Source organism: Mesoplodon mirus (genome assembly GCF_964341445.2).
Source record: "Mesoplodon mirus genome assembly, chromosome: 12".
Lineage (NCBI taxonomy): Eukaryota > Metazoa > Chordata > Mammalia > Artiodactyla > Ziphiidae > Mesoplodon > Mesoplodon mirus.
In genome coordinates this window covers 7985221-8008771 of record NC_138988.1, presented here as the reverse complement: position 1 = coordinate 8008771, position 23551 = coordinate 7985221, and the positions used below count along the sequence as shown (strand labels likewise).

General features: G+C 46.0%; 1 protein-coding gene across 3 annotated transcripts in view; it reads right to left on the bottom strand.

Annotated features, from left to right (window-relative positions):
* SRGAP3 (SLIT-ROBO Rho GTPase activating protein 3) overlaps positions 1-23551 on the bottom strand; it is a 280149-nt gene that overhangs the window by 89781 nt on the left and 166817 nt on the right. For all 3 annotated transcript variants that reach the window (XM_082639785.1, XM_082639787.1, XM_082639788.1), the window contains exon 4: positions 1972-2034. In XM_082639785.1, coding sequence (XP_082495911.1) covers positions 1972-2034 — 63 coding nt within the window. The remainder of the gene's footprint in view (positions 1-1971; positions 2035-23551) is intronic.

The window sequence follows — 23551 nt, the reverse complement described above, 5'->3', positions numbered from 1 at the left end:
AGACATTCAAGATAACATAAGGGGTTTTTTAAAAACTGCCAAAAGAATTTGAGGCCCAGAGGTGACGGCTTGCTTAAGGTAGTGAGTGGAGTTTGGTCTGGGTTTGAAAACTGAGTATGACTCAGACAAGCAGAGGAGGAAAGAGGGCGGCTGTAGTCCGGGGGATCTACAGGGGTAAAGGAGCCAATGGGGGAGAAATTTGGGGTGAACAGAGAGCACACAGGAGGGGAGCCCAGCTGGAGCCCAGAGGAAAGCTTAGAGATCTGGGTGGGAGTAGCTGGGGTCCTGGATGTGGACCCAGTTGCTGGAACACTGTGGAGGTGAAGTGCCTGAGAAACATGAAAAGGTCCTCAACGGGGGAACAAACCCTCTGCAGAATCCTGAGGAGAAACATCTTATCTGGTTCCCGGCCTTGTCCCTTTACCACCCGGCTTCTCCACCGGGTGCTAAAGTGGGAACACACAGTCCACTTCACACTCTCCAGGGAGGTGGAGACAGCAGTGGTGATGGGACCATGGGAACCTCTGATACACGCCTCTTGGTTCTCTTTGTCCTGGGCATGCTTACATATCTGATCCCCTTTAATTCTCACAAGGGGGTGTAAAAAGCAGGTATTATTATTTCTATTTATCAACTGTATTTGAATCCAGGTCTCCAGCTCCAGAGTCTGTGCTGTAAACCACAAGGTGATTTCCCCACAGTCCAATCTGACTCAAAGTCATATGTTTTCTCCAGCAGCAGTGCTTCCTTTACCCCAAGCAATGATCCATTAAAAAAACTGTCAGGGTGCGAGTTTTTCTCCTTAACTTGGAATCACAGAAATGTGCATTTCAACTTTTATAGATTAATCTCTAGGAACTCTCACCCCATTTTACTGATTTGGAGACTGAGGCCCAGAAGATCGAATGCCTGGCCCAAAGTCCATAGCAGGTTGGAGTCTGAGGCAGGACTTCCAACCTGAAGTACAGGCTCTTGGGCAAAGGCTCTTGGCCCCTGAGAGGTCTACTACCTGCTGGTTGCACAGAACATGGACTTAGAAAGATAACAATATCAAAGGGAGGGGCCTCTCACAACCTGTTCTTCTTCCCCTCATACCAGAGCTTTTCAAATATAATTTTAGCAGCAGAATCCTCCCCTTTTAATGAGAAGCTTTATAAGGAATCTCCACATACTTAAAACATAACAGTTGTTCTTTAGCCTGATTGCCTTAGGGGTGGTGGGCCTGTAGTTCTGTCTGCTGGGCCCCCCGACCCTGCTCCCCCAGGCTGTCACTGGGCCTCTCCTCACTCCTCCCCATGGAAGCCCATGGCTCCTCAAAGCACAGGCTGTAACTTCCCTCACTATAACCAGTGTGCTTGTGTTCCCCATCCACTCACCTTCTTAGATTCTAACACCCATCCCAAACCCAGTTAGATCTTGCCTCCAAGCAGAGAACAAGGTCAGTTCTGGGCCAAATTGTGATGTTCTGAAACTATTCCCCTGAGATGGTGAGGCATGCTCATCCACCCCACAACCCCTACCCTCCGCCCCTCACGTGACCCTCAGAAGAGTGCTCCATTTTGCAGATGAGAATACTGAGACCCAGATGAGCTACATGCCCACCTCAGGTCCCACAGTCAGTAAGGAGCGGGCCTCAGCTTTAGCCTGTCCTACCTGACCCACGCTCTCTCCACTCCAGCTTTGTGTCTTCAGGTTTGGGAGGTTATACATTCCCACAGCTGGCACGTAATCTGGATCTCTGTGAACTTTTACAAATTAAACATGCCCGGGGCTCCTCCCCAAATGTACTGAATCAGAAGCTGGGGCTGTGAGTCGTTACATCCCATCGTGATGACTCACTGTCACTCAGGCAAAAGACACAGCAAAAAGGCCCAGGGTCACCCCAGATCTCTGGTCAGCCACCCCCCTGTGCTGGGCGGAGAAGAAAGGGGGCCCAATCCCAAACAGCGGCGGAGCCTGAGTGAGACTCACCGTGTAGAGCTCATTGGTGACCTTCAGGAGCTCCTCGTGCATCTGCAGGCCGATCTCCTTGCTCTGGAATACGGAAGAACAAGTGTCAGAAGGGCAGAAGGGAGCTGGCTGCACTGACCGATTTCCTCTTCAACACAGAAAGGGCAGCGATGCTTGCGGTGGGGTGGAAAGGGGTACAGAAAACGACATAAACTTCACTGACCCAGACCTGAATACCTCAACTCACACCCACAGAACAAATCCACAGAGGGTGGCTCCTTACAACAGGAATTCCTGGGCCATATAAGTTGGGGAACCCTACACATCCCCTCCCTACCTTGATGCTTCACAGAGACACCATATTAAAGATTCAGAGAAGCCCCACAGCCAATCAACCTGTTCAGCTTTCTGTAATTCTGGGTGTCTTCAGCTGATGTGACTAGAGTGTGTGTCCCTAGCTCAATACTCACTAACATCTCATGAGACTGGGGTTCCAAAGAACCCAGTATGAGAAATAATGATCTAGCCTCTCAATTCAGTGAGCAGCTCAGGTAAACAGACAGCCCACTGGTGCTTGAGGCAGGGGGTCTGCGCTCTTGCCTGGCTGCACTGCCGACTAGTCACATGGCCTTGGAACCTAAGTTATCACATATATAAAATAAAAAACTTTAAAAAGCTCCTTGAACAAAATGAGGTGGGTTTTCTTACTGCACAAGTTTTCAGAGGCTTTCATGCCCTCACATGCATGGACTTGGGGCTGTAGGGTGCAAGTTTAGCTGACCTCAATCCAAACCATCAAGTGACATACATATTTAGTATATTGAGGGACATGAGTCAGAAAACAATGGACAAATTATCTCCAGGTTCCCTCCAGCCTGAAGATTCCAGGATTCTGTTATTTTGCATATTATTATTATTATTACAGTCATCCCTCCATATCCATGTGTTCTGCATCCAAGGATTCAACAAACTGCAGATAGAAAATATTTGAAAAAAATTCCAGAGAGTTCCAAAAAGCAAAACTTGAATTTGTCTTGTACTCTACTGCCAACCATTTACATATAGCATTTACATTGTATTTGTAACTATTAACATAGTATTTACACTGTATTAGGTATTATAAGTAGTCTAGAGATGATTTAAAGTATATGGGAGAATGTGCATAATTATATGCAAATACTATGCCATTTTATACAAGGGACTTGAGCATCGTTGGATTTTGGTACCAGGGGTGGGGGGCGGGTCCTGGAGCCAATCCCCCCCATATTGAGGGATGACTGTGCTATTATTCTTATCTGGGGGGAGGGGAAATGCTCTCCCTGTTTGCCCAGGCCATCATACGAAACTTCTGTATTGACAACGGGAGCCCTGCCCTTGGCCCCTGACAGCTGAGTCTTTCTGTCCTCTCTCTCAGCTCCCTCAGCCTCAAGCATGGCCAGTGGCTGACTGGGCTTCCTCTGGCTCCTTCACAGGTCAGAGCCCCCAGACTCTGAGGTCGCTGAGGAAGGCTCAGTACCAGACATGATGCCTTCCCAGGCTCTTCACCTGGCCTACTGCCTTCCTCTCAGCTTCTGGCCCTGGATGGCCAAGAATCACCCGTGTGAAGGCAGACCCTACAGGAGACCTCTTAGATCTCCTAAGAGATAGCAAGAACTCCAGGGCAATTCCAGAGATCTGTTTAGACCTCCCTCCAGCCCTGGTGACTAAAGCAAGGAAACCCAATCCAAAAGCACAGTAGAGTCTCGGCAGAACTTCATGTGCAGAGCTCCGGGAGAATCTTCGGTTGCATCCCGGGCATCTACAGAGGTGCTAGATGAGCCCAAGGAGCTGTCCCCGTCTCCTTCCATTCTCCCTGAGTCTCAGCTGGTACCTCAGTCTCACCTGTGGCCCCTCCCCCTGACATTTGCCTCCGACTCTCTGACACCCTCCAATGGCCTCCTCTTGGTCCTCTGTCTGGCCAACATCTCTGACACCCAAGATTCAGTTTCTCACGTATTTGTTTTTATGATCCAACTTTTTTGATAGGTAATAAATGCACATGGTTAAAAGAACTCTAACAGTCAGCAAAGTAAAAAGTGAAAAGTAAGTGTCCTAGGCTCCCAGAACCCCACCCGGAGGCAAGTGCTATTAAGTTTCTTCTGATACCTTCCAGAAACAGTCGATGAATATACACGCATACAGTTGGATAGTGTTTTTTTTTTTTTTTAACACAAATGAAAGTATTCTATACAAGCCTTTGTTTCTTGCTTTTTTTCCACCTAACAATATAACTGAGAGATTGTTCCTTGACAGGACATGTAGCTCTTGCATTCTCTTTTTCTAATAGCTGCTTGGGGTTCCATACACCAGATGCATCATAACTAATTAACTAGCAGGTTGTCTCCAGTCTCTTAATATTCCAGACAATGAGGCAGTGAACATCACTGTACTCTGTCACCATGCACATGGGCAGGGACCCCTGTCAGATAAATTTCTAGAAGCAGCTCTGCTCGGAAGAGTCCGGCCTTCTCAGCTCAGCCCCAGCCGGCTCCCCACGCACTGCTGACTTCAGCTCCCACTTCTCGGTGACCGGCAGCCATGTCATCATCTCCACAGCCCCTTCCTGGGCTCCGTCCTGCATGACCTCAAAGACCCATATCTTCAGCTGTTGCAAAACAGTACAGTTTGGATGGCGCCTCATCATATCAAATTCAAATTATCCAAAACAAAGTTGTGACTTTTCCTCCATCTCCTCAAGTTCAGTCAACAGGATAATATCTTCCCAGATATGGCAACTGGAAATTTGGAGCTATTTTTGACACTTTTTTAAAAATCCCTCATCCTCAATCCAACCTGTCACTGCATCCTGCCTTCGAACCGCCCAGTCCTTTGTTTTCTGCAGCAGGCAATACCTGTTCCCTCCCCACTATCCATTCTTGCCCTTCCTGCTTCCTAACAGAGCGGTGAATTTGGCCCTGCCTTCATCCCTCCAGCCAAATTCATTCCAGGACATCGCTGACCCCCATCCCGACTCAAGATGGTAGATTCTGTATGTGTTGTTAGTCTGGGGGTGAGTATATGACAACTGCATGGAAGAGGACTTAGAAGGTTGAGGGGAATTTCAGCTTTCCTACTGAGTGCTAGCAAAAAAGCATGGAGCCCCAGTGGCTACCAGCAGGCCTCTTAGGACCAGGAGAGGAAGCTGCCTTGGGTGGCAGAACAAGAAACCTAGCTGAAACTGGTTGAACTGAACCCACAGCCTGCCTCCTGGTGAACTTCTACTTCTGTGGATTTACTAGTTAAGCTACTTAAAGCTGGGTTTTCGGCCATTGGCAGCCCAAAGCAACCTAATGGATGCATTTCCCATCACCAGTCCCAGAGCAAGCAATGTCATCATTGCAGGACCCAGATTCGTGAAGCTGCCCCTCAACAAAGTCCTGACTCTGGTCCCCGATTCTGCATGCCCATCCCAATGTCATTTCCTAGAAATGCATTTTACTGTGTCCCTCTAAGGCTGCCTCAGTGCCTATGGGACCAAGACCCAGCTCTTTAGCTTGACTTTCAAGGCTCCATACAACTGGCAGAGGCCTGGTTATGGGGTGGAGAGGGCTGAATTTCAGAGCCACAGAGACCAGGATTGGAGACGGGACTTTAAACCATTTTACCTCTCAGCATCTTCGCTTCCTTGCCTGGAAAATGAGTGCCCGTTACTGTTCTTCTTTGCATTTATAAAGGAAAGTGCAGTGATCTTGCTTGTTTACTTGTTTATTCATTTGTCATTTGTTTCCCCCACTTGAAGGTAAACCCCATGAGGGCAAAGAGACTTTCTTTCTGGTGGTAGATGCTCATATCCCCCAGCTGCTGGGATGGTTGGCAGCAGACAGCCCCCAGCTAAGAGAAAGCTTCAGGGGTGGCATCAGAGGCATCAGATGACAAGCCCTCCAAAGACCGACACCTCATCCAAAGATGGATCTATGTGGGGCATAGAGGCCGGTCTCTCCTGTCTCAACCTGGACAGCTCTAAAGGGCTGTGCTCTCTTGAGAACTCCCCTAGGGCTGGCTAAGACCTTAAGTAAGCCTGCCTGCACTATAGCTTGGCTTCACTCTGCTTCCTCCCCCGCCCTCCCTAGGGGGCGGATCCCAAGTACACTCCCTAATCATTCTGCTAAGATGTTAAATTCAGGCCTCAGAGTCAGCTTCCCAGGGTACCCAATCTGCAATGTCTCACTTCCCCACTCTTCCCAGCAAGCCATAGAGCCTGTCGCATAGTGGGTGTTCATTAAGTATGTTTGTTGAGTGAACCTATGAATGAATCAAGTGACAGTTCCTTTAAGACTTAGTTTCCTTATCTGTAAAAGTGGGACGATATCACAAGTGTCATGAAGTCCCTATAAGGATGAAAAAAGATGACGCACATGACAGCACTGGTATCATACCAGGCACCGGCAAAGAGCTTGGGAAGCAGTGGTACAGGCTGAATCAATACCCACTGGATGCCAGGGGCAAGGCTAGGAACTTGCCCAGAAAAGGGAATTCAAAGTTAAATTTTTTATTAACTCTTCCCAGTTTGGCGGGATCAAGGGTCAAGAACCAAATAATTCTAAGGCATGAGGCAGAAAAGGCTGCAAAAGAGTGAAAGGGGAGGCGATGTGGGAAGCAGGGATGAAGAGGCTGGAGGGACCACCACCGGAGCCACCTGACTTTGCACGGATGGCCAGAGACAGCATTCTAGACAGGAGGCACAGCCTGAGCAAAGGCACGGAGGCCGGGAATAGGGAAAAATGTGGTTTGCTAAGAGAGAAGCACAGCAACAGAAGAGCAGAAGATACGCTTGGAAGGCAGGTTGGGCCAGATCACGGAGGCTAGCGGAGTGCAGGCTTCAGTCAGAGTGCACCTGGGAGCCTCTGAAGGTTCTTGAGCAGCAGAGTCTGATGGCAGACTGTGCTTCCTCAGGAAGATAAAGCTGCGGGTACGCGAGGGCGGATTGGATGGAGGCGCTGTAAGTCACCAGAGGGAACCTGCCTGAGTCTCTGCTCTCTCCCCCTCAGCACCAAGCCCGGGCAGGGCTGGCCACAGTGAGTGCTTAGCCAATAGAACTGCAAAGGACTAAAGGCATTTATTTTTTATGGTTGGGTTTTGTTGGGAAGGGAAAGAGTCTCACTACAGTTCCAGAAACTACTGAACCCAAACCAAACATTCCATCACGAAGGGGAGGCTAAAACCCTGATCATCCCCAGCAGACACCACACCCAGCCCTTGGGGACCCCAGCGGCAGTGTATTTGCACTCTGTCTGCATTTCTAGCATGGCTTTCATGCCTGCAGAGGTTGGGGTGGTGGGTTGCTTCCTTCAAGGACAGAAAGTGTGCAGACTGTAGAATATGATTACACTGGGCCAAGGAGGGTTCAGCCCTGGTTTCTCGGGGTTGGAAGGACAAAGCCCTGTCTCTCTAACCCAAAAATCTGTAAAATTGGGTGGCAGGTGGCCCCGGCCCTGCTTCTTTTTTTGTCCATGGTTAAGGACAGTTAAACTCCCCTGAGGACCAGATCACTCAGATGGGGGTGGGGGCGGTCCTGGGCATTACAAGACGCTTAGCAGCATTCCTGGCCTATCACCTCTAGATGCCAGGAGCATCCCCTACCCCACCGCAAGCTGTAACAACAAAAATGATCTCCAAATATTGCCAAATATTCCCTAGGGGACAAAATCGCCCTAGACTTAGGGCTCCAAGTGGCAGCTTCTCTGGGCTACAGATGAGTTTTATTTGGCCATACAGTGTTTTCAGAAAATCTGACTCTTTCCAACATTTAAAAACCAGGAAATTGCCCTTACAAGTCCAGATTTTCAGCTTCTCTTGAAAAACTAGAAGATCCAGTGAGGCTGAGCCCCGACTTGGAGCACAGCGACCCCTCGGATGGGGTTGTGCTCTCCAGTTGGCCACAGATCTCCTTTCACCCATCCCTTTGAGTTTATGACCCAGAAACCAGTGGGGTCTCAGTTGGGCAGCCGTCTGTATCCCCTGCTGCTCATCAAGGCAGCCATCCCGGACCTGCCAAATCCAAACATGTGACAGGATCTCTCTACAAGAGCCCTTCTCACACGCCAACCTGTGAGAGCCACCGAAGAGTCTGGTTCCTGAGGCTGAACCTCCTGACTCCCCCGTGGACCCAGACCCCACTGTCTGCGTAGGACCCCACACCCCTGAACCCAGCCTCCTGTCTGCACCACCTCTTCCTGTAGCTCTGTGGCCAGTTCCTCACCTGGCTTTGATTTGATTTACACCAGCATTTATTGAATGGCCTACTAGATACGAGCCTCCACGAGGCACTAATGACACAAAGCTGAGTGAGACCTGGCCCCTGCTCCATCAGCTGCAGCCAGCATTTCTGGAGCACATTCCATAGGTAAACACTGTCCAAAGTCACCTCCCTACATTATCTAATGGAAACCTTTAAGGCAGGTACTATTATTATGGCCGCCCGGCAGATGAGGGCTGATGGCTCATAAGGGTTAAGCAACTTGCCCCAGGCTGTACAGCTAGGAAGTGGCAGAGCCAGGATTCAGCTTTTGGTTGCTCCGACCCCAAAGCTGGCACGCATAAGGACCTTCTGTAGCCTGTTTCCCCAGGGCCAAGACGAGACGCGGGCACACAGGTGAAGACAAGCCACTGCAACGCTGTCACAGAGATGAGTCCAGGCCACAAGTCCAGGCTGCAAAGGAGGGCGTACCCTCTGGACGCCGCCAGCCCATCCGATGTGCTTTCTCACCACTTGTGCAAAAATCTGCATCCTCGGGCCTTACCCTCACTTGCAGGCAGGTCGAGTTCTCCTTGGCCTGGTCCTTCTTGGCCCACCTGCCCTGCTAGGACTAAATTGGCCATGATGGCCATCTCTGGTTTCTCCCTTCTTCCTTGTTCTGATAACAAAAGATGAGACACAGGTGGCACTCACCCCTGCTTGTCTGATCACACCAGATGGTCCATCCAGCACGGGACCCAGGCTGACCAGAGCGCTCTGGCGCCTTGTGTCTAGTGACCGGGTCAGAGCTGGAAATGTATTCCAGGCTGAGCCAACAAGAATTTTCCCTGCAGCTTTCTAAGGACCATACTCTCAGATTATCTCTCCTCTGGGGTCACCAAGCAAGGACATCAGGGGTCTCGAGCTACCCACCACAAGGAGAGTCAGGGCCTCGACAACAGCATTTCTGTCCTGATCTAGTGATGCTAAGACTTACCTCTGGACTTTTCCAGCTTACAGAATCCCGTGAATTTCCACCTTTGCTCATGTGAAACAATACGGATGCACTCTGCTTATTTTAGCATGAAGACACCAAAATAACCACAGGGTGAGACAGCCTTCTGAAAACCCTCTACCAAGCACCAGCTTTCAAACAGTTTCTGCAAAGGGACTAATTTTCAACCAACTAGAGAGAGCATAAGCCCCTTAAAGGCTGGGACTCTGGCTTCGCAGAGTGCTGTTCACAAAGACTTGCTCACAAAAGGAACTCCATACTGCCTGTGCGTGAGCTAACCAATACGCAGAGGCAGCAGACGGAGAGGGTAAGAGGGGGCCACCTTTGACTCTCGCTTTTCCGCAAAACACAAGACAAAACCAAATCCTGTACATTCATGTCAAGATGGCACCAGATGACAAAAATTTTTTGACACAATATTCCTGAGTGAAATCAATGTCTTCACCAAAAGTCCTGCTGTGGATGGCTGAATTTGGTTTTCAATGCAGGGCTAATCTCGCCATTAAGGGGAAACCCTCAGAACTGTTACTACAAATCCTAGGACTTCATGAGCTGTATTTGAAAAGTTCTCTTTGCAAAGGGTATGTTTCTGTCTCCCTCAAGCTAACTCAAATGTGGAGCTGGTCATTCTGCACATCTAGAAAACATTAAAATTCTGGGTTTCAATGACAAGACTCCCTCTCACTTCTCCAGAGGAGACCATTCGAAACAACCCTTAGAAAACTTTAAGGGAGAGAGTAAGGTGGAACCTTCCTCAACTCCAACCATCCCCTTTCATCTCATCAGGCGCTGAGTCAGCAACACCTGTCTCCCTTTTCTCTTTGCTTGATGTTCTCATGTCCAGTTTTCCCCCTTTGGGAACATTCCATGGTTTTCCTAGTTCTGAGGTTCCAAGGAAATAATGGGAAACAAATATACAAACAAAGTAAAAACAAAAACTCTGTCTCTTTTAGTGCTAATCCACTGCTTCAGCTTATTTTCTCATCAAATGACAAAACTGGAGACCCACAGATGTTCCCCATTTAAATAAATGATATGTATAAGCACTGGCCATCTCCCAAAGAGATTGCGTTTTTGTTTCCAAAGCAAAGGCTTGAGGGGTGTGTCTTGGAGGGATGGGGCTTCTCCAACTCTGTCCTGGAAGGTCAGTTTATCCCTGAACACAGCCACTTGGACAGCTAACTGGCTGACATTCTCCAGGCCCTGTCCTAGCTTGCCAGTAACTCTGGGCTGCCAGCGCTCTGGCACGTCCCTACCCCTTGCCTCCTGACATCATCCTCAGCCTACACTCCGCCCACCTTCCACCGAGACACTTGTTACTCTTTCCCCTCCCCCCACCTTCTTCCTTTCCCTGCTCCTGGACACCTCCCTTCTTTCCTCCCCTTCCCAAACGAATTTCTGTCTCCTGTGGCTGAAACTCCAAATGTTGTCCTCTACTTGTTTTCGCAAGGAGCTGGAACACCGGCGCTGGGATATCGGGCAGCAAGGAAACGGGAGGCCCTGCGACCATTCATCAAACGTCCTCGGCAGAAGTGGGCCCCACTAGTGCCTCCCAGGAGGCCAGCAGCAGGCTAAGGCAAAAAGCCTAATGTCGTGTCTGTCACCGTCTTCCCCCCTTAATTCCTCCCAGCATCTCTCTGGGATCCTGTTTGTGCTGAAAGCCTTCATTTTCAGAAATGCTTAAAATAACAGGTCTGAGGATACCTTAGAATGGCATGACCAAGTGACCTGACACGGTCAGGCTAGGAGTTTCTGGATCTCTTCTAATAATACTGAATATTATTATTCATATAATACTTATCGTTAATAGTAATGCTTAGTACTATTGATATTACTACCAATAATACTTATCATTAAAGAAAGTAACGACAATAATAGCTATCGTTTCTTTGATCTCTTAGCATGTACCAGGCCCAGTGATAACTGCTTTACTGACAATACCTCACGTAAGCCTAATATCAGCCCTTTATGGGATATAACCCCACTGTAACCCCACTTTAAAGATTAGGACACAGAGGCTCAGGGAGGGTGAGTAATTTGCTCAAGATCACAGAGCTAGTAAATGTGATTCTCTCAACGATTCCACTCTGTTGCTTCCACCCTGTTGCTGGGAGAGCTATGACTCTCTGTGCCTTTAGAATTTTTTTCCCCAAACATTCCAAAATAGTTATAAAACGGATATTCCTCTGCCTTACCCTAAGAAGCATGCTGATATTTAAAAGGCTCTCCTTTAGGTCACTGTCAACATCAGACAACAGACAGTACCCAGTGCCGTTTTGTAGAATCTCCTGTTTTCTGTGACCAGGTCCTGACCCCACCCCCTGGTTTCCAGGCCAAGGCAGAAGGACACAGTGTGGACTGCTGGGCTGAGTCTCCATGAAAGCAGAACATACTCAGGAATAATCTTTCCTATGTCCCTGATTTTTTCTTTTTTTTGGCAAGAGTTGGGGGACACGAATCTCTCACAGATAAGAATCAATAGGCTCAGGGGACAGTGAGAGTCTCTGTATCCTAAGGAGCGTGACAAATCCATCTTCCTGAAAAACCAATAGCTACAAAAACCAGAAGCCCCTCAGTTTTGAGCTGTTTTCTCCCCCTCTACATTCTCTTCAAGGTGAATATGGATGTTGTCAGGCTTATCTGTGGGATTCAAAACATTTTTGATCACTTATTCCTGTTGAATAACTGACCTGAGATATCTCTCTAACCTCCTTGTCATTTTATGATCTGATCTTCTACTTTATTTGCATTGTTTGTGAATAGGATGTAATAGAGGATTGCATTGGCCTTTCAAAAATGTCTGTACCTATGTATCCACCCACCTATCCACCACCTTCCCACCCATTCACCCATCCACCCATCCACTCATCCACCCATCTACCCATGAACCTACCCATCCACCTATCCACTCATTCCTTTCTATTTCCATATCAACCTCCCTGATCCAGGCCCCGTCACCTTCCACCACTAACTTGTATATTAGTGAATATGTATAACAACGGAGTCCAGCAACTCTCTTTTCAAAGCCATCAAATGCACGAAATCAGTCATCCTTAAATTTGGCTCTGGCCACAACACCCCCTACTCAAGAACCTTCAGTGGTTCTTCTTTGTCTAAAAAATAAAGCCCAGCTTCTCACTCTGACACCCAAGGCCTCCTTGATCTGTCTCCAACCTACCTTCCCCACCCCACCACTTAATTCCAGCACTCCAATATTTAAAACACACAGAAGAGTAGAGAGAACAATAACAAACACCCATGAATATGCCATCCAAATTAGATAACCATTAAGATTTTGCCATTTTTGCTTCAAAATCACTCTTAGGAAGCAAAATGTTACAGAGAGCACTGAAGCATGGTCTCCTTCCTTCTTCCCTCATCCTTCAATAACTCTTGTGAAGCTGGTGTGTATTCTTACCCAGTCCACCTTTGTATAGCTCTGTTTCAGACAGGTATCTAAGAATACAAACAATATGAACTGTTTGTGTTTTAAATTTATAAAAATAGTATAGTGTACCTTGCTTTCTTCACCCAACATTGTGTTTTCAACTTCTATACACAATTGCTTTATGTAGATCTAGTTCTCCATCTAAATGATTGTATAATAGTCCATCATGTGACTATCCATAGCTTATTTAACCAGTCCCTCCATGATGGCCATTGAGGTGATTTCTCTTTGTTTCTTTACTACAAACACTATTGCAAAAAACCTCCTTGCACAAGGTTTTGTGTGTGTGCAGATATGCTAGAATATCTTAGGTTGTACTTAGAAGTGAAACTGCTGGGATACAGGGTATGTACCTCTTCCTTCTCTGTCACAAGACACTCCCAGTGTTCTCCGAAGGGGCTCAACCAATTTACATGTTTATTAGGAGGACACAAGTGGCCCTGCTGCTCCACAGTCTTGCCAGCACTTGGGATTATTTGACCAATCTAATGGGAGTCAAACTGCGTCTCATTTTCTTTTATTTTACCTCCTGATTACCTGTAAGTATAAGCATCTTTTCTTATATTTTTAACCATTTAAATTTCATTTTCTGTGACTTATTTATATCTTTTTTTTCTTTTTTCGCGGTACGCGGGCTTCTCACTGTTGTGGCCTCTCCCGTTGTGGAGCACAGGCTCCGGACGCGCAGGCTCAGCGGCCACGGCTCACGGGCCCAGCTGCTCCGCGGCATGTGGGATTTTCCCGGACCGGGGCATGAACCCGTGTCCCCCGCATCGGCAGGCGGACTCTCAACCACTGCGCCACCAGGGAAGCCCAAGGTTATTAACCTTTTATTAATTCTATGCATGCCAAATATCTTTTCCTGCCTGGTCTGTCTTTTCCCCTTATTTATTTGTTGCAGTTGTTGTTGTATAGAAGATTTTAAAAATTTTTATATAATGGAATTTATCAATATTTTCCTTTATGGTGTGTGCTTTTTTGTTTTATGTTTTATGTTTAAGCAACCTTTTCCTACCCGCCAAGGTTTTAAATAGAATCTTCTACATTTTCTTCCAAAATTTTTTAAAGTTTTGTTTTTTACCTTTAGCACTTTAATCCATCCAGAATATATTTTTGGGAACTAAGGTGGAGGTCTAATTTTATTCCACATGGAAGAAAAAGTGTGTGTGTGTGCGTGCGTGCATGTGTTTAAACCAGTTCCTAAAAAATAATAAGAAATGGACAAGCAACCAGTGGAATCAGATCCATTTACTAAACAGGCTATCCTTTCCCCTAATCTGTAATGCACCACTGCCATATACTGTGTTCCCATTTGTGGGGGGCTTTGTTTCTGAGCTCTGATCTGGCCCATCGGTTAGTTTTCCTAGCACTGGTCTAATACTACCTGTTTTACTGTCTATCACTTAAGAGGAAGTCTTGATATCTGATAAGGCAAATGCTCTAACAAATACCAAAAAAATAGAGCCTACAGGCCTTATTTTCTTTTTATGGGGCAATCAAGTTAAAAATTAAAAGCAAGTAGAAAGCTTTAAAGAAAATCTTTGGAACTAAAATATGCATAATTCTGAAAAATTTATGGGGCAAAGTTCCATCATTCTTGTTTTCTAATGTATGCATTTTTTCTAAACTTTGGTTTCTGCTCTGTTAGATTCTTTTTAAATTTATTTATTTATTTATTTATTTTTGGCTGCAGTGGGTCTTCGCTGTTGTGTGCAGGCTTTCTCTAGTTGCTGCGAGCGGGGGCTATTCTTCGTTGCGGTGCGCGGGCTTCTCATTGCAGTGGCTTCTCTTGTTGCGCAGTATGGGCTCTAGGCGTACAGGCTTCAGTAGTTGCAGCCCATGGGCTCAGTAGTTGTCGCACACGGCCTTAGTTGCTCCGTGGCATGTGGGATCTTCCCGGACCAGGGCTCAAACCCATGTCTCCTGCATTGCCAGGCGGATTCTTAACCATTGTACCACCAGGGAAGCCCTAATGTATGCATTTTTAAATTACATTTTCTAATTGGATGTGGCAGGCACACAGGAATGTTATTAATTTTTATATATTGATCTTGTAATCAGCCATTTTGCTGAACGCTTCAGCAGGAAGTATGAGATTTACTGGTGGTTTTCGGTTAACACCCTTTATTAGACTAAGGAGGTTTCTGTTGATTCCTAATTTGCTAAGAGTTAAATGGTGAAAAGATAGAAGCATGCTTTTTAAAAGTCAAGAAAGTATTCAATATCCTGTGATAAACCATAATGGAAAAGAACATGAAAAAGAATGTATATATGTATAACTGAGTCACTTTGCTGTACAGCAGTAATTAACACAACATTGTAAATCAACTATACTTCGATAAAAAATAAATTTAAAAAAACATCAAGAATGCCATTTCTCTCCCATTTCCCTCTACACTATACCAATTGAGGTCCAAACCAATATAATAAGGCAAGAAAAAGAAATGAGGTTATAAAAAAAAGAAAAAGAAAGACCACCATCAGTTAGAACTAATCAGTGAGTGGTTTCCTGAGCATATTTTCTTATTTCTGACCCTTTATTTAACCTGTGTGCCTGAATGTTCCTTGATCCCATCTCTAAACTTAATTCTCACTATGTTCTTTCTCGAAGTCCCAATAATCATCTTAATAATAGCTAATATTTAATGATTGCTTACTGTGTACCAGGTAGGCATTTTATATCATCATTTTTTAATCCTTACAACAACCCTAAGAAAGAGGTTTTTTATTAGCTTCCGCTTGAAAATGTCGGAAGTCAGAGGTTTAGGGATTAGGTTGAGCTCACATATCTGGAAAGTGGCAGAACAGGGATTATGCAGTCTGTCCAAACCCCTAACCACTGCAGTAGACTGAAACGCTGGCCAACATGCTCATGATCTGGGACCCAGACTTTTCTGCCAATGTGCCTTTCCTTTGGTCTAGAATCCTGTCTCTCACTTTTCCCAGATCTCTGCATATCCACTGGGCACACAGCAATGCACCACTCAGATCCCCTTCAGGACTGGAGGACTTATTCCCCCAGCTATGGGCAGTGCTCCTGGCAGGCACCCCCAGCTATCAGCCCTGTTTGGAACTGCCTCACCGAAGAGGCACCTACCCAAGGCCACATGCCCTCCCAGGAGCAACAGGAGGGTATAAAGGCCTAGCTTCCTCGCCACAACCCAGGACAACTCGGAAGGGCCACGCCAGCCTCAGAGCTCCCCAAGGAGTCATTTGAGGCCTTCCTTGCAAATTCCCTGAATCCTGCCTGCCTCCCTTCCTTCTGCAGTGGGGACCCCAAGAACATTTGATAATACACCCCTGCACCATAATCACTGTCTGAGAGTCAGCTTCCTGGGAACCCAAGCTGGCATAGATCCTAATCCTCACTTCAAGATTCACTTCAAATGCTGCATCCTCAACATAAAACCTTCTCCCAAGTGCCCCCCAGCCCAGATTAGAAGTCCTCCTCCCTCTGAACCAACTTCCCTTTCTGCTGTATTTGCATCACTGATGCACATCTGTCTTCACTTCCATTGTTCATTGCCAGCTCCTTGAGGGAAGGCACTGTGTCTGATTCATCTCTCCATCTTCTTTAGCACCTGCCTTTACCACTAAGCATGGGCTCTGGGGTCAGACAAATCTGGATTCAAACCCCAGCTTCACCTTTATAGGCATCAGTTTCCTCATCTGTAAAATGGGGGTGATGACAGCATCTTCCTCTAAGGCTTTAAGAAGTGAACGCTTAGCCCAGAGCCCGGCATACAGTAAGCACTCACTAATTGTTTTTTATCTATGATTACTGCTTATCTATTGTCACGAAAGCACTAATACATGTTTGCAGAGTGAGTTGGGAACATGGCGACCAGCTCAGCAGCCTCAGCAGAGCAAGCGTTCACAACTTGTCTCCCTGGCAGACAGTGGAAACGGCTGAAGGCTCCTCGTCCTTGGCATTCTGCCCACTTCACTCTCTCTCTCTGTGCAGGCGTCAGAGCTGGACCCTCCAGCATGCAAACCCTCACTCTCTCCTGCAATCCAAAAATAAAAAATAAACTTGGCTTTGAATCCAAGGCCATTGGTGCTTTTGATCTTGGTCACAAAGCAAGGCAATTATTGGATACAAAAGCCCTGATTTATTTATGAAATGTGACGGACATCTTCAAGGCAGGAACGAAAAAGCTCACTGAAGACCAAGGCCTTATTGCCACACAGTGAATGGCTGCTTTCAAACACAAGCCCCCCGAATGCCCTCTCTTCTCTGCTAAGAGTCTTTCCTCATTAGCGCTTCCTTCAGAACACCGCAGCTTCCAACAATCAAACTCACTCCACGGCTGGGGCAAGTAATTAAATTCTGCAGGCATCAGAGCAGAGAATAATGGATGGCTATTGTTAAGGAAGCTGAGGCTGGAAACGAAATGGGCTGCAATGCCCAGCTCAGAAATGGTTGGGGTGGGAAGAGAGAGCAAGCAGGGACCCTCCCTGTTGGTGCACCACGGCGGGCAGTGGATTCAGGACTGGACCTGGAGTAGAGAACCTGCATCTGGGGCCGGATTCTGTGCTTACCAGAGGTGCGCCTGCATTTCCTCACCTGGAAAACCAGGAGGTTGGACTAGGTGAGTCATTCCCCATGTGTGATCCCCAGATCAGCAGCATCAGCAGCGCCTGGGAACTCGTAAGAAATGCAGATTTCTCAGGCCTCACTCCAACCTGGTGACTCAGAAGTTGTGGGCATGGGGCCCAGCAATCCATGTTTAACAAGCCCTCCAGGTGATTCTGATGCTAGACTTTGAGAAGCACTGTTAGATCATGTTTAAAGATGAGGCCACAAACTCAAATGCACAAAGGGCCAAGGAGCTAAAATAAAGGGGTCGATGTCATGCACCAGACAACCCACAGGGGCTGTGGGGCAGTGGAGCGAGTGTGCCCAGCCTGAAGGGCCAGCGGCTACTCAGCTCTGGACAACTACCACCAAGTATGACCCCATGTTGTTCTGGTACTGTCAGAGCTTCTGGTTTTTCAAGAGGAATACAAAATTCTGATTTTTATATGAAATCCCACAATTTTAAAATATCGGTTGAAGTTTTCTTAACATAGTGAAGGCCAAGCAGGTTACACTTGAGAACCAAATTCAGCTGTGGACCACCATTTTGCAGCCTCCGTTCCAAGGTGCCTTGGACCCCCATCATGACACTCTGTCCCCAGTGCACTTGCCTTTGTCCTAACACTGAACTCCTAACCTCCTTTCCCCACTTGGGAGACTCCTATTCATCCTTCAACATCCAATTCAAGCATCACCTCCACTGTGAACTCATTCTCAACCCTCTGCCCCACTTTCCACCTTCTCCACTAAGAAAGTAGAGAAGAATCAAACACGGGGCCAAAAACTGACACGTAGAAGAAGGTAACACAGAGGAGGAAGACATGGAGAAGTTATAAAACAGGCTTTTCCCGCAGAGGAGGAATGAGGAAACTCTTGGAAAAGTTACTGTATTGCTGCTTGAAAAATCCCTTAAAAAAGGACACTGATCCCATTTGACCAGAATCTAATAAAATGAAGTTTTAAAAGGGCAAATATAAAAAAACACAAGGACAGAATTCATAGGACAGATTAAAAAACATTTGGTACAAAATCCTCCAGAGATTTGAGCTGAGAGTTCAGAGTGGGTCAAATGCACTGAGACGATCATGAAAAAGGCAAATGCCTTCATAGGTTTCATTATTAGAAATAAAGTGTCTAGACAGCCCTGCCCTCCTCTTAGCTGGTCAGAGCTTTCTGGAGTGTTGTGAGTGGTTCTGAATATTAACTTATGCCAGTCAGAGAAGACCTGCAGCCTGACCCAGGAGGAGAGAAAATGCAAAGCCAAGTCACGGGGGTCAACTGAAGGAACCTGACATGTTTGCCCAGAGGCGGGAAGGGCCTGGGTTTGTGGTCATGAGTACCTGATGGATTTCCATGTGGATTGATCTCGGTGGCCCACAGGACCTGTGAGTGGAAACCCTGAAAGATTTCATCTCAACATTGGGGAGAATTTTCTATTGGTCTCGGTTGTCCCCAAATGCAATGCAAGGTAATAAATGCCTATTATTGGGGGAGAGCTGGCAGAGAGAGGACAGCTCATGAAGAGGATAATAAAAGGACTGGAATAGAAGGCCTAGTGGACACACATTGTTTTATTTCACCCTTCTTGTAAGAGCACCCAGTTTTTCCTGGGGAAAAACAGGGTGGGGAACCACCCTCAGCCATCCTTTGTCCCATGCATCAGGGGGAGTTGAGTGTATGCCCAGCTTCAGGAGCGCTCATGTGACCCACACTGGTCCAGTCAGAGCCTGTAAGACCCAATTCTGGGAGAAGGGACCTCTCACTTTCCGCTGGACTTGAAGCAGGTAGGATGTAAGCCTGGGGCTGCAGGGGCCATGTGGTCATCACAGAGAGAGAGACTGACTATGCATGAGCCCTTCTCCCACCCCTCCTTAAAAACAAAACAAAACAAAAAAACTGCAAAACAAAGAAAATAGGCGCAGAATTGCAGAGAGATTGGGTTCTGACAACACCCTTGGTGCCCTTGAAGCCCCCATGCCTGAAGCCAGTCTTGGCTCGGAAGAGCTGATAAGCTCCCTTTCCTCCCTCAAGCCAGTTGAGCTGAGTTTCTGTTGTTTGCAACAGTAAGAGTCCTGATCACTATGGTGGCTGCTAAGAGCTCATCCAGTCCATTCTGCTCTGGTGGATCCACATCTCACAGTTAAAGCAACGGCCACCTGCATGAACAAGTCCATTTGCCCAGATGAAGCCTAGAATGGCTGTGGAATGAGAAGTGTTGCTTCCAGGCATAACACACTGCATTGCAGAAGGGGAAACGGAGAATCAGGAAAAGGTGAGTTATGAAGTCAAAGAGCATTCTGCACCACTGAGGAGCTGGCAGGTGGAGCAGCTGCCCCAGGCCTGGGCACAGGAAAGACACCTGGCCTGGAAGCCACTCCCACCTCCTGCAGAGGCAGTGCCAGAATGTGACTTGGCAGATGGCAAAGGACTCCCACTCCAAGTGTGGCACTGTCACCATCTCCTCTTCCCAGATGAGAAAACTGAGGCTCAGAGAGACTTACCCAGGGTCACAATGTCAGTGACAGGTGGTTCCGAGACAGACTCCAAAAGCCCAGCCATGCTGCCTCCTGGAAGTGATGACAACTGGCCATTCTCAGGCTTTACCTTCTCATCTGTAAAATGGGCTGAGTGATGATCCTGTTCCCCAGTCTGACCAGAGACCAGCCCCTGCAGTCGTTTGAGGTCTGCAGAACTATTATTATGTAAGGATGCAGGGCTCAGGGCTGAGATCATCTATAACTGATGTGACACAAGGGGGCCACGCTGTGCTAAATCAGCCAGTCAGGCCCCGTCTCCAGCTCCCTCTTGGCCCAGAGGGCCCGGTCGTTTCCTTTGTTCCACAGGCACAGAGCTGGTAAGAAGGCAGCCAGGAGCTCAGCTGTAGACCTTTTTTCATTATTTTCCACCCTGTTAACCTCCATCACAAGTGAGGCTGCTGTCAGCCTAAATGACAGCTGAAAAGATTTATCTCACTTGTCCCAGGGCTCAGCTCAGGAAAAGACCCTTCATTTCCTAAAGGTCCCGATGACCCTTTCTCTGTGAGTCCCTCCCACCCAGAAAAAAAGATGTGACAGTGGCAGCGGCAAGCGGGGGCTTGTGATGGGACCAAGCAATCTGAATCCCTTCAGTTTGGCTTTGCAAAGCACTATGTGAATTTTTTTTTTATTGCACTGTATTTACCTTTCTAATTATGTTTGCTTACGCAAATATTAAAGTTAGACTACACTTCATAAACACAGCCCCAGGAGGAGACCAGAGCAGATTGTGTGGCGGGGGTGGGGGGGCGGCGGGGAATTAGCTTGCAGTTACAATTTTGCAATAGAAGTCATCCTCAAAGTGGACAATCCACATACAGACCGGGGAGAGATGACTATATTTCAAACCAACTTGTCTTCTTCCTCTGTGTGTCTAGCAATCCCAGGTCACCTCTTCCCTAAAACTGGTGCCTGGCAAGAACAGATGAGCTGGATCATTTTAGTAGTAATAGTCTCTTACACTTGTATTATAATAGCCAGCTTTCCTGAGCACTTAGTGCCAGGCGCTGCTTTCCATGCTTTACTTGGGATTAATAACCCTCTTAACCCAAGCAACTGCCCTGTGGGTATTTCTATCCCCATTTCACAAATAAGGAAACAGGCTCAGAGAGTTTCAGTAACAAACCCAAAGACACACAGCTAATAAACAATGGAACAGGATTATGAAGCCAGAAATTTAAGACTTGTGGACCCAAAGACCATACCCTGAACCACTTCTCAATAATACCTACCTCCTTCACTTGCACCATTTCATTTAACCCTCACACTGCCCCTGGGAAGTAGATGACCTTAACCTCATTAGATAGACAAACAAATGAGCAAAATTTGACCCTAAAATTCCTGTTACAGAAACAGATCTTAAGAAAATAGCAGTGGCCCAGCCAACATCGTTCTCAGTGGTGAAAAACTGAAACCATTTCCACGAAGATCAGGAACAAGACAAGGTTGCCCACTCTCACCACTATTCTTCAACACAGTTTTGGAAGTTTTAGTCGCAGCAATCAGAGAAGAAAAAGAAATAAAAAGAATCCAAATCGGAAAAGAAGAAGTAAAACTGTCACTGTTTGCAGATGACATGATACTATACATAGAGAATCCTAAAGATGCTACCAGGAAACTACTAGAGCTAATCAATGAATTTGGTAAAGTAGCAGGATATGAAATTAATGCACAGAAATCTCTTGCATTCCTATACACTAATGATGAAATATCTGAAAGAGAAATTAAGGAAACACTCCCATTTACCATTGCAACAAAAAGAATAAAATATCTAGGAATAAACCTACCTAAGGAGGTAAAAGACCTGTACTCAGAAAACTATAAGACACGGATGAAAGAAATCAAAGATGACACAAACAGATGGAGAGATATACCATGTTCTTGGATTGGAAGAATCAACATTGTGAAAATGACTATACTACCCAAAGCAATCTACAGATTCACTGCAATCCTTATCAAACTACCAATGGCATTTTTCACAGAACTAGAACAAAAAATTTCACAATTTGTATGGAAACACAAAAGACCCCGAATAGCCAAAGCAATCTTGAGAAAGAAAAATAGAGCTGGAGGAATCAGGCTCCTGGACTTCAGAGTATATTACAAAGCTACAGTAATCAAGGCAGTATGGTACTGGCACAAAAACAGGAATATAGATAAATGGAACAGGATAGAAAGCCCAGAGGTAAACCCACCCACATATGGTCACCTTATCTTTGATAAAGGAGGCAAGAATATACAATGAAGAAAAGACAGCCTCTTCAATAAGTGGTGATGGGAAAACTGGACAGCTACATGTAAAAGAATGAAATTAGAACACTCCGTAACACCATACACAAAAATAAACTCAAAATGAATTAAAGACCTAAATGTAAGGCCAGACACTATGAAACTCTTAGAGGAAAACATAGGTCGAACACTCCATGACATAAATCACAGCAAGATCCTTTTTGACCCACCTCCTAGAGAAATGGAAATAAAAACAAAAATAAACAAATGAGACATAATGAAACTTAAAAGCTTTTGCACAGCAAAGGAAACCATAAACAAGACGAAAAGACAACCCTCAGAATGGGAGAAAATATTTGCAAATGAAGCAACTGACAAAGGATTAATCACCAAAATATACACGTAGCTCATGCAGTTCAATATCAAAAAAATAAACAACCCAATCCAAAAATGGGCAGAAGACCTAAATAGACATTTCTCCAAAGAAGATATACAGATTGCCACCAAACACGTGAAAGGATGCTCAACATCACTAATTGTTAGAGAAATGCAAATCAAAACTACAATAAGGTATCACCTCACACCGGTCAGAATGGCCATCATCAAAAAATCTAGAAACAATAAATGCTGGAGAGGATGTGGAGAAAAGGGTAACCTCCTACACTGTTGGTGGGAATGAAAATTGATATAGCCACTATGGAGAACAGTATGGAAGTTCCTCAAAAAACTAAAAATAGAACTACCATATAACCCAGCAATCCCACTACTGGGCATATACCCTGAGAAAACCATAATTCAAAAAGAGTCATGTACCACAATGTTCATTGCAGCACTATTTACAATAGGAAGGACATGGAAGCAACCTAAATGTCCATCAACAGATGAATGGATAAAGAAGATGTGGCACATATATACAATGGAAAATATGAATGAAATGAGTTATTTGTACTGAGGTGGATGGACCTAGAGACTGTCATACAGAGTGAAGTAAGTCAGAAAGAGAAAAACAAATACTATATGCTAACACATATATATGGAATCAAAAAAAAAAAAGGTTCTGAAGAACCTAGGGGCAGGACAGGAATAAAAACGCAGACATAGAGAATGGACTTGAGGACACGGGGAGGGGGAAGGGTAAGCTGGGACGAAGTGAGAGAATGGCATGGACATATATACACTACTAAATGTAAAACAGATAGCTAGTGGGAAGCAGCTGCATTGCACAGGGAGATCAGCTCGGTGCTTTGTGTCCACCTAGAGGGTTGGGATAGGGAGGATGGGAGGGAGACGCAAGAGGGAGGAGATATGGGGATATATGTATACGTATAGCTGATTCACTTTGTTATACAGAAGAAACTAACACACCATTGTAAAGCAATTATACTCCAATAAAGATGTTACAAAAAAAAAAAGAAAGTAGCAGTGGCCCATCAACAGATGAATGGATAAAGTACATGTGGTACATCTATATATACATATACAGTGGAATATTATTCAGCCATAAAAAAGAATGAAATTCTGCTATTTGCAGCAATGTGGATGGACCTAGAGAATATTATGCTTAGTGAAGTAAGTCAGACAA